This window comes from Hordeum vulgare, chromosome 6H (assembly GCF_904849725.1).
Source record: "Hordeum vulgare subsp. vulgare chromosome 6H, MorexV3_pseudomolecules_assembly, whole genome shotgun sequence".
In the NCBI taxonomy this organism is placed as follows: domain Eukaryota; kingdom Viridiplantae; phylum Streptophyta; class Magnoliopsida; order Poales; family Poaceae; genus Hordeum; species Hordeum vulgare.
Window position 1 is genome coordinate 524,870,101 of NC_058523.1, and position 11,811 is coordinate 524,881,911.

The window sequence follows — 11,811 nt, forward strand, 5'->3', positions numbered from 1 at the left end:
CCAACGCTCCACGCTCTACCTGTCGGGGGCAAACCTCCCCGACCAATGCTGCTACCATTCTCCGGCCGCGCGAGCGGCGCGAGGCCGCCACCTACCACGGCGCGCCGCGCCCGTACTACCATGCGGTGACGCCCGAAGCCGCAACACCAAGCCGCTTTGATTGCCTCGCCGCCGCACGCACGCACATGCAGTTTCCCCCGTCGGTTTTGGTTTTGGGAAGCTTCTAGAGGTTATAGACGTTTTTTTATGAATTTGGAGAACTTCTAGAAGGTTCCTTGCATCATTTTTTCTTCTTTTTCATTTTTTTCTTTCTGTTACTTTTTTCTCACCTGTTTCTGTTTCAAAAAATGTTCTGGATTTTCCAAAAATGTTTTGAATTTCCAAAAATTGTTCTTCAAATTCATTTTTTCGCTTTTTTAGAAAATGTTCTAAATTTTAAATAGTTTTCGTTTTTAAAAAACATTCATCACTTCAAAAAATGTTCAGGGTTTTAAAAATTATTCGGTACTTTCAGAAAATGTTCGATACTTTAATTGTTTTTGGTACTTTTAGAAAATGTTTGAAATATCATTTTTTTATTATTTTTAAACTAAGTTCATGTTTGAAAATGGTTCTTAAATTTCGAAAAATGTTCCTGCTATTAAAAAATATCAAATTTCAAAAAATCGATGTTTTTCAAACAGTGTTCATATATTCGAAAAATGTTCTCGATTTTCAAAAACTGTTCTTCAAATTTGAAAAATGTTTTCTTTGCAAATTGTTCTTAAATTCCGAAAAATGCTCTTAATTTTTAAAAAGTTGAAAATTAAAAATAAACAATTTTTCAAACATTGTTCATAAAAAATCTGGATTTCCCCAAATTGTTCTCTTTAATTCGAAAAATGTTTTTGATTTAAATTCTAAAAGAAAGGAAAAAGATAAAAAATACCAAAGGAAAAGGAAATAAACCGAAAAGAAAAAAGGAACAGAAAAAAGGAAAATATCAGAATTTTTTAGAGACAAAAGAAACTAGGCCGACCCAGTTGGGCGAACCCCTGTGCGTCCGCTTGGCAGTTCGTTGAAACGAGCCGCGCATAGAAGGTCCCGCTTGTTGGCCGGGGAGGTCCTATACGCCTCTCTTTGCTATAAAGAGATGTCGTTTCGCACATGCAACTCAGCGAATGGGCCGTCTCAAGAATATCAAGACCGACATCAACGGGCACCGCGATACACAATAAATTGACGTCACAGGGATTCAAACACAAGATCATGTGCTACACGCGAACTTCTCCTACCAGTTGAGCTAGCAATCGTATGTGAGAATACAATAGCGTCAACAAGTAAAGAACCAACACATTTCGCAAATCCGAATCATTTTAGGTATATAGGAACATTTTTTTGTAAAGTTCTACGTTATGCAAACACATTCCAAATTTCTGCACAATTTCTTGAAAAACTATACATTTTCAGAAAACAGGAACTTCTTTTTGAAAATCATGAAGATTTCTTGAAATGGGAACAATTTTCCAAATTTCAAAACAAAATTTGGAGCTGCAAACATATTTTGAAGCTCGTGAATAAAATTTAAACACAAACACATTTTAAAGCTTGTGAACAATTTATGAAACTCCAAAGAAATAAAAACATGAACATTTTTTGCAAATTTCTAACAGATTTCAAAAAAGGGAACATTTTTTTAATGCCAGAACAGGATTTGGAAATTTATCAAAATTTTGAACAAATGCATTCACAACATTTTTTGAAAATATAAAACATTTATGAATTTATGAGAAATATGTGAAGAGCGACATTTTATTGAATTTTGGAACGTATCTAAAAGGAAGAACATTTTTCGAAATTTAAGAACAATTTTTGAACATGAACTTACTTAAAAAAGATAAAAGCAACAATGAAAAATAAAAGGTAAAAATCCTGAACAACTTTGAAAGCACAAACAAAATTTTAAAACACGATTTTTTTGAATCTTGAGAACAGATTTCGTGAACAAAAACAATTTTGGAAAAATCATGAACAAATTTGGAAGCGTGAACAAATTTTGAAAGCACGGAAGTTTTTTTGAATTTTGAGAACTAAATTTTGAAATGGAGAACAATATTGAAAAACCCCAAATAAATTTGAAGGTGCGAACAAATTTTTGAAGCACGCTATTTTTGAATCTACAGAACAAATTTTGGAACCGAGAACAATTATGAAAAATCCTGAACAAATTTGGAAGCGTGAACCATTTTTTAAATCACGGTTTTTTTTTATCTTGAGAATATTTTTTTTTAAACGGAGAACAATTTTAAAAATCCTGAACAAATTTGAAACTGTGAACAAATTTTTAAAGCACGGACATTATTCTAATCATTAGAACAAAATTTGAAACCGAGAACAATTTTGGAAAAATCATGAACAAATTTGGAAGCACGATCGTTTTTTTGAATCTTGAGTACTAAATTTTGAAACCGAGAACAATTTGAAAAACCTTAAACAAATTTGAAAGCGTGAACACATTTTTAAAGCACAATTTGTTTTTTGAATCTGCAGAACAAATTTTGAAATCGAGAACAATTTTGAAAAATCCTGAACAAATTTGGAAGTGTGAACCATTTTTTCAAGGACGAACATTTTTTTGAATCTTGAGAACAAATCTTTTGAACGGAGAACAGTTTTAAAAACCGCGAACAAATTTGAAACCGTGAACAATTTTTTAAAGCATGGACATTATTTGAATCTTGAGAACAAAATTTGAAACCAAGAACAATTTTGGAAAATCCTGCATAAATTTGGAAGCGCGGACATTTTTTTAATGCACGAATAGTTTTGAATCTTGAGAACAAAATTTTGAAATGGAGAACAATTTGAAAAAACCCCAAAAAATTTGAAAACCGCAACTAAATTTGGAAAGTAAGAACAAGTTTTAAAACTGAAAAAAATTTGAATATTCAGAACAAATTTTGAAGATGTGAACAATTTTTTGAATATAGAGAACATTTTTTTAAATCTGGATTTTTTTTCGAAAATGCAGAACATTGTTCTAAAAATCCTACAACATTTTTTGAAACAGAAAGAGAAAAGAAAAAAGAAAAAGGAAAAAAACTGGTTCAGGAGATCTTTTAAAAGATTTTTAGAACCGGAAAAACCGGTTGAAAACCTGTAGAAGGTTCTGAAAACAAGAGCTCTGCAACCCGTTAAATGGACCAGCTCATTTTAATATCGTTCCCCTCCCTGCTCTGCTCTGTGCGAAGTCCAGACATTGCCTTTGCACTGAGCGGCGAATAGGATATTCCTATTTGGCGTGCCAACCAGCGTCGAATTCAGTCTATTGTATTGTTTTCGACTTATATTAGGCCTATTTTGCTGTCTAAAAAGAAAAACATGTCGTTTCTGTGCCGGGCCAGGCCCAGCACTGACTGGGCACGTGGGCTATCGGGCCGGCAGATAAGACCGGTCCATTCGGCAGGGTTTGGCCCTCGCCGTTGCACGGCACAAAAACTCGGGGAAACGAAAACGCCAACGAGGCCGGAACCCCGGCAGAGCGCAGCGGCGGGCGAGGCCTATCCACTCCTCCATGCACCATCGCGGCTCACTCCTTCCCAGCCACACTACCCACCACCACGCCACGCTCCACCCCCCACACCCTCCCGCCGGGGCCAAAAACCCCGCCTCCCTCCCCCGCCCCCCGCCGGCCGCGCGCGCAGCGCGAGGCCGCCACCCGCCACGGCGCGCCGCGCCCGTCCTACCATGCGGTGACGCCCGAAGCCGCCACGCCAAGCCGCTTTGATTGCCTCGCCGCCGCACGCAAGCACATGCAGTTTCCCCCGTCGCCCGCGCGCCCCATGGCCGCGGCCGCGGCCGTGTCCTCCTCCGCGCCCGCCGTGTCCTGCCTGCGCCTCGTCCTCCCCGGCTTCAGCGGCCTCGTCCATGCCTCCCTACTCGCGGGCCGCGCCCGCGGCCGAGGGGTGTCGGTGAGGTCGGGCGCGGCCCCGCCCGACCCGGCGGCCATGCTGCGGCGGCCGGCCGCCGCCACGACGGCCGCGGATGAGCGGGAGGCCGACGCGGATGCCAAGTTGGGCTCTCCGGTGGACGACGAGGAGCCCGAGGAGGGGCGGAGGAGGGGGCCCCAGAGGGAGTGGGTGGACTGGGAGGACCTTATCCTCGAGGACACCGTGCCCCTCGTTGGCTTCGTGCGGATGATACTCCACTCCGGCAAGTAGGCAACTTTTCCCTCTTCGCCCTCTTGTCCATTGTCCGTCCTAATTCCGTTTGCTGCTTGAAATTCAATCAACAATAATCTTAGTACGGCAGCACCAGTGCATCATTGGTGATGGGGAAAATTTTGCTTGTGTAATCTACTGCTGCAATTTATCAAACACATGGTGTGCAAACTGAACTTATCACCCATGGAATGTGAATAGCTATATCCTGGATGCTCTGAATGTTTGGGCACAGTTAGACCGACTACCCATAGTACTAGTAGGACTTAGTTCAAGGCGAATACTGGCGGTAAGTCTATAGCTGGTTTGGTGCTAGACAGAAGATACACCTATGTATTGAGGGAAGGGATTACTAAGGCATTGACTCGGTTGAATGTAACGGTTTAATCGGTTGGTCGAGCAAGTTGTTTGTGATATCCCAGTCGGTTGGATCAGAATTCACGGAGGCAGGCAGTGAAGGATTTGGAAAAGGTTGAGAGTTCACAAAACAGGGTGAGAATTCAGAGTTCCATATCATCATTCGACAGATGATCATTCAACCATTTCAGCCCCATATAGTGATTCACACATGTAGGATTACAGATAGTCCCTATGTCCACGTACACCACACCCAGCTCAATGAGCCGTTTTTTGCACGGGTTACTTCTTCCTGATCCAGCCCCTGGTCAGGTGTCTCTTGCATCCAAGACGATCCATCACCTTGAGCATTGCTGCCCTGGACTATTGCCTTCATGTCTGCCGCCACTATGGTCATGGCGCCAATGACCGATGGCACAGGCTCGACATTGTTCCAATCTATACCATACAATGATACAATACATTGCTAGTTACTCTGCTGGGGTTTGCATGAGTTTGTTCAAATCTATATTAGCGCAAACTAGTGATGAGGAATATAATGGGATAACATTGGCACAAGACTTCATTGTTATTCATTTGATGTACATTCCCATGCTTCTTTAACATGTTTGACATCTTATTACCTGATACTTGATTAACCATTACCATTTTCTGAATATATATCTGCTGGCAAAATTCTGCAACATCTTGTTTCCAAGAAACAACAAAACATTTTAAAAAATTGTAAGTATTAATAAAAAAAATCTAAGCGTGTTCCTTCCTTGCTGGGAAACATAAAGGCTAGACTGCAATCTGCAATACCAACAATCTTGCGGCCTTAAGTTGTAGAGGCCAAGTGCCTGAATTTTTCGCCTGATGTTTCTGGGTTTGTGTTGTTTTGCCTTATATTATGTGTGGAATCTGATCGAACCTGGAGGTTGATCGCTCACCAGTTTATATCATCAGTTTCTACGTTCAAATGTAAATTGGGAGCTATGCTCCCCAATTCAAAAAGAAGAAGAATGGTGCCATGTGCTTGTATCACATGATGCATGTGTGGAGTGATGTGGACAACCAATTAGAACGTGATGTTTCTAAGATATCATGTATCTGCCCAAAGGACTAGCAGTCACAGAAAAATCGTATCACACTGACAAATCAGACTTACAAAAATTTGATCAGTTACATACTATCGAAAATACAAGAGTGTTGAGAAACTTTTGGCCTGCTATACAAAGTCCTTGCATACAATTAACTCGAGCATGATCACATATCTAGTGCTTCCTGTGATAAGCATAACCAATTTAATGATGTCAGTATGATACTGTAAGTAGTAGGAAATGTCATTGTTGTTTAAAACCTATGTTGTCAGTTATTATGGGTTCTGACTGATGAATTTAAATAAGTCAATCATTGCTAATATAGGTTTGGTTATAGTATTATAAGGCATGTCATGTGGTTCCATGGTCTGGCAACAATCACTATGCTCCAACTGAGATCATGGCTCTATAAAATACGTAGGATACTATACTTCTCTTAATTTTCTTTATGTAATCAGATTCTATTGTGTTCATTTTTCTATAGAGGAAAGCAGGAACTTCGCTTGCATATTTTTATTATACCAGTTATATTTCGAATAACAGAGGAAGTGATATTAAAACTGTGGCAGGTACTCAAGTGGTGAGCGGTTGAGTCCTGAACATGAAAAGGCCATTCTTGAACGATTGCTTCCATATCATCCACAATATGAAAAGAAAATTGGATGCGGAATCGACTACATCACGGTACGTACTCCAAACGAATGAAAAAAGATGAATTACTGAAGTTATTGTCTTTTGCACTTAAAAAAAACATTGTCTTTGCACTTTGTAGAACAGAGAAAGTTAATTTGTTATCTCCATACTTGTCTTGAGCTTGGACTCTCTGTAACCCTTCTAGATATATATGCCTAGTTGTACTTTGACATTCTGTTGTCCAGATGTGTTAAGCTGATAGTCTCATACTGCCAGCAAACTTCAGAATTATTATTTTATCTGTCCTGATACCGACCTCCAAAATTGTAACAAAAGATATTAGGTGTTTGTCTGACTTTTATATGGTGCCAGATGCCTAGCTCTGAGTCGAATATTTTTCTGCCAAGTCAATTATGGTTGTGATCTGGTCCATCTGGGAGCCAACTAACGTTTAGTACTATACATATTTTGCAGCTAGGGTTGCATCCAGAATTCGAGAACTCAAGATGTTTGTTCATAGTTAGGACGGACGGCGAGCAGGTCGATTTTTCTTTCTGGAAGTGCATCAAGGGTCTCATACGACAAAAGTACCCCTTGTACGCGGACAGTTTCATTCTCAGACATTTCCGCAGGAGGCAAGACTATTGAGCTAGCGACCCGTACGGTTGTTTTCGTGTAATATTTCTGTGATTTTGATTTTGTCCGCGTGCCTTAATATCATGTGATTTAGTATTTGTCCGAATTCGTCCGGAATGGCCCGTTCTAAGCTTCTCATCGGACTCGACATACTTAGACCATCTACAACATGACCCCTCATATCCCCCTCAAACGCCCGGACAGGCCGTCCGGTCATTGGCCGGTTATGAAATTTTGATCCAGACGGACTTCTTAAACGAGCCTCAAATGTTCGGACTGACCGGCATCCTCATATTCAGCCTAAATATCTGAAGGATATGGGGAAGCCTAGACACGCCCATCACATTGGACCTGACAACCCTATCCCATTGCAAATTTGCCTTAAATTCTTCAAACCCTTCTTCCTCTTCTTGCCACCCTTCAACATCTCCTGCGTCCGAGCCCTCGTTGTCTGGCATCCTTGCTCTTCATCCTTACCACGGGTCCAAATCTACCACCATGATATCTTCCAGTCCGTCCCCAACTGTCGCGGTGGAGATGAAGTCCGCCTTGCCCGTCGGTGTCCCTTCCTCCACTTTGTCTTGCAAGCCGAAGAACGTCGCCCGTAAGATGCGCCGTCGTCGACAACGAGAGAGGGAGGTGGAGTTGGCGGCGCAGCTAGGTGCGGACATCGTTGAGGAGATGTCTCCCTCGGCACGCCGGGCTTCCCGCACCCCTTCCATCCAAGCGCCGAAGCGGATTATGCCGCCCGGCACCCTTGGTATGAAGGAGGATGCGGCGGTCGGCTAGACAATTTTCCGCCCATGCAGAAGTCGTCGATCGGCGAATGTGAGTCGTCGTGGCTCGTTCGGGAGAGGATGAGCACGGGCACCGCCACCGCCCGTGTGCACTCAACATGTTCGATGAAATGACTGAACTAGACCGGGTACGTTTGCTTCTGTCCGATCAAATGTTCAATGTTTTGCATAAATCACTAGTTCGCACATGATGAATGCTTGGAAACCATGATCGTGTAGGAGGCGTACTTGGCAAGCATGATCAATGACAATGAAGATCCAACCGAAATGGATTATGAATCAGAGGAGACCACCGCATTTGTACTTGGGGCAACATCCGAACCCAAATCGAGCAAGAAGAAGAAGAAGGGCAAGATGGCTAAGGCAAGAGGTCCAACTTTCACAAGATTTGAGGACATTCTATTGGTCAAATCTTGGTTGGACACAACAATGGATCCAGTAAGCGACACTGAGTAAAAGGGGACCACATATTGGGAGAAGATTTGGATGGAGTATCATGAATGAAAGGAGTATGTGGAGCCGCATCTTATTGTGACCACCCCCAACATCGATGGGGATCATTCAAGAAGAAGTGAACAAGTACGTCGGATACTACTCACAGGTGACCAAACGGCCTCAAAGTGGGATGGGAGTGGCCACTCATGTAACCTCAATTGCCTCATCTTATTGTCATTTTAATATGTTTCATGTGTTTTCATTCTTGTGCTCATACATATGTTGTATGCTACTCCCTCCGTTCCTAAATATAAGTCTTTTAAGAGATTTCACTAATGGTCCACATACGGAACAAAATGAGTGAATCTACATTCTAAAATATGTCTATATACATCCGTATGTAGTTCACTAGTGAAATCTCTAAAAAGACTTATATTTAGGAACGGAGGAAGTAGAAGGCAGTGATGACCGCTTTGTATCATGAGGTCGAGAAGAAGCCATTTGCATTCAGCCATTGTTGGCTCTTATTGAATGGCAAGTCAAAATGGACACAAGTTGTGGCCGATCTCAAGACCCGCAAAAAGAGGAATGATGGCTCAAACTCCCACCAATTCATTGGGTTAGACGGTGATGACAACAAGGTTGTCGTCACTAATGGAAGAGCTACCGTGCAAAAGGATAACCGACAAGTCATGGGAAACAAGTGGGAGAAGGCAAGGATCTCCCATGACGCTGCGGCTACAAAAATATCATCCACATGGACGGGCATTTTTTTGACAAGAAAGAACAAGAAAGAGGAGAGATACAAGCTCATGTTGGATGCACAAAAGGAGAGAATGGACTGGGATCAAATGAGAGTTGGAAGGAGGCTTGAGATTGAGAAGGAGAAGATCGAGTTGGAAAAGCAAGACGCGACGATCAAATGGGAACTCAAGAAGGCCAATACATTTGGAGAGATCGAGCTCGAGAAGGAGAGGTTGCAACTCGCATGGGACACGAAGGATGTGAAGATCATGTTGGCAGACGAAACCCACTTGAATGCTCAAGCAAAGAAATGGGATGCGGAGAAGAAGAAGGAGATCAACGATCGTAGGGTGCAGGAGGCGGCGGGGGCAGCGGCAGCGGAGCACGCAACTAAGATGAAGGCGGAGCACGTAGCCCGGATGCACATGAAGGCGGAGCACGTAGCCCGGATGCAGGTGGAGCTGGCTACCCAGTCTGAGCAGGACAAGTTGGACGAGAAGGGCGAATGGATGGGTGCGTCCGACGAGTGATCCAAAAAGCATCCCTTCTCCCTCGGTCATTGATTTTATTTTGACATGTTCGGTTTGTTAAACTATGCTTTGATTTGCTTTGTTCCAAACTGTTGCATTCAGACAATTTTATATCAGACGATCGATGTGCATACGCCCTCCGTTCCTAAATATAAGTATTTTTAGAGATTTCACTAGGGGACTACATAGGAAGCAAAATGAGTGAATCTACACTTTAAAGTATGTTTATAAACATCCGTATATAATCTTTTAGTGGAATATCTAAAAAGACTTATATTTAGGAACCACTAGTGGAAAACGGGCCTTTGGCCGGGACCCTTTAGTCTCGGCCTGCCTCTGGGCCGGGACTAAAGGCCCGGCCACGTCGCCCCAAATCTCAATGCCTCCCTCGAGGCTTTAGTCCCGGCCCGTAAGGAGCCTTTAGTCCCGGTTTGTGTCCCAAACCGAGACTAAAGGGCTACGCGGTGTGTAGCCCGCATGTGCGCCACCGTTAGTCCCGGTTTGTGTCTTAAACCGGGACTAAAGTCCTCTGCCTATATATAGCACAACCCCCCTCTCCCCTCTTCCTTGCATTTTTCTTAGATGGAGGATTGTGGGTGTGTGCTAGCTCTCCATTTTTTTTGATGCACTAGAGGTGTTTGTTGAAATGTGTGTTAGAGCGATGCCGCTTCAGTTCACCGAACACAACTACGATATGAGATGCCTGAGCCACGCTTAATCTCTTCCTCTTTATTTCTACTTATTCTAAAAGGTTAGCAACTATATTTCCTCGTTTAGACCGAGCGGTACTAATTTTTAGGATCGTGATTGTATTTGATATACTGTCGTATAACACAGATGAGCCATCCATGGATGTACGGTGATCGACGCATAGCCGCTTACAGAGAAGGCGTGCATTCTTTTCGAGATGCAGCCGATGCGAACAAGCATGGTGGTGGCTATATGTTTTGTCCATGTGTTGAATGTCGGAATGAGAAGGATTACACTTCCTCAAGAGTCATTCAGAGCCACCTGCTTCGGTCCGGTTTTATGTCGGGCTATAATGTTTGGACCAAGCACGGAGAAAGAGGGGTTATGTTGGAAGACGACGATGAAGAAGAAGAGAACGATGATGACAACTACCGATCTATGTTCCCTGAGTATGCTGATACCGCAATGGAAGACAATGAAGAAGAAGATCAGGATGAAGAACGGGAACCAGATGAGCCCGCTGATGATCTTGGCCGGGTCATTTCTGATGCACGGCGAGGTTGCGACACAGAAAAGGAGAGCTTGCAGTTCGAGCAGATGTTACAGGACCACAACAAATTGTTGTACCCAACTTGTGAAGATGGCCAGAAGAAGCTGGGTAGCACACTGGAATTGCTGAAGTGGAAGGCAGAGACCGGTGTGACTGACTCGTCATTCGAAAAGTTGCAGGTACTGATGAAGAAGATGCTTCCAAGAAAGAACGAATTGCCCGCCAGCACGTACGAAGCAAAGAAGGTTGTCTGCCCTCTAGGATTAGACGTGCAGAAGATACATGCATGCCCTAATGACTGCATCCTCTACCGCGGTGAGAAGTACGAGAATATGGATAAATGCCCGGTATGCACTGCATTGCGGTATAAGATCAGAAAAGATGACCCTGGTGATATTGAGGGCGAGCCACCCAGGAAGAGGGTTCCTGCCAAGGTGATGTGGTATGCTCCTATAATACCACGGTTGAAACGTCTGTTCAGAAATAAAGATCATGCGAAGTTGTTGCGATGGCACATGGAAGATCGTATGAAAGACGATAAGTTGAGGCACACCGCTGATGGTCGGCAGTGGAAAAAAATCGAGAGAGAGTTCCCGAGATTTGCAGCTGACGCAAGGAACTTATGGTTAGGTCTGAGTACAGATGGCATGAATCCTTTTGGGGAGCAGAGTTGCAGTCATAGCACCTGGCCCGTTACTATATGTATCTACAACCTTCCTTCTTGGTTGTGCATGAAGCGGAAGTTCATTATGATGCCAGTGCTTATCCAAGGTCCAAAGCAACCCAGCAACGATATTGATGTGTACCTAAGGCCATTAGTTGATGAACTTTTACAGCTGTGGGCCGAACCAGGTGTACATGTGTGGGACGAGCACAAACAAGAGGAATTTGACCTTCGAGCGTTGCTTTTCGTAACCATCAATGACTGGCCTGCTCTTAGTAACATTTCAGGATAGTCAAACAAGGGATACAATGCATGCACGCACTGTTTGGATCAGACAGAAAGTATATATCTGGACAAATGTAGGAAGAATGTGTACCCGTACAATCGTCGTTTTCTTCCGCCCAAGCATCCCTTAAAGAAAAAAGGCAAGCATTTCAATGGCAAGGTAGAACCCCGGGGGAAGCCTGTCATCCGTACTGGTGCTGAAGTATTTGATA

The 11,811-nt window shown here is 43.2% G+C and overlaps 1 protein-coding gene across 1 annotated transcript; it reads left to right on the top strand.

Moving 5' to 3' along the window:
• Positions 1 to 3,506: 3,506 nt before the first annotated feature.
• On the top strand, positions 3,507 to 7,010 carry LOC123402598 (protein DCL, chloroplastic). Its single transcript, XM_045096530.1, has 3 exons — positions 3,507 to 4,195; positions 6,205 to 6,319; positions 6,743 to 7,010. Exons 1-3 carry the CDS (start codon positions 3,792 to 3,794, stop codon positions 6,914 to 6,916), a joined length of 693 nt encoding a protein of 230 aa, XP_044952465.1. The 5' UTR covers positions 3,507 to 3,791; the 3' UTR covers positions 6,917 to 7,010.
• Positions 7,011 to 11,811: the final 4,801 nt, after the last annotated feature.

What these genes read in the sequence shown, in the direction of transcription:
- LOC123402598 (XM_045096530.1), top strand. Translation starts at nt 3,792, where the DNA reads ATGCAGTTTCCCCCGTCGCCCGCGCGCCCCATGGCCGCGGCCGCGGCC. An exon ending in ATGATACTCCACTCCGGCAA is followed by an intron (nt 4,196 to 6,204) that starts GTAGGCAACTTT and finishes AAACTGTGGCAG; the next exon opens with GTACTCAAGTGGTGAGCGGT. An exon ending in GCGGAATCGACTACATCACG is followed by an intron (nt 6,320 to 6,742) that starts GTACGTACTCCA and finishes CATATTTTGCAG; the next exon opens with CTAGGGTTGCATCCAGAATT.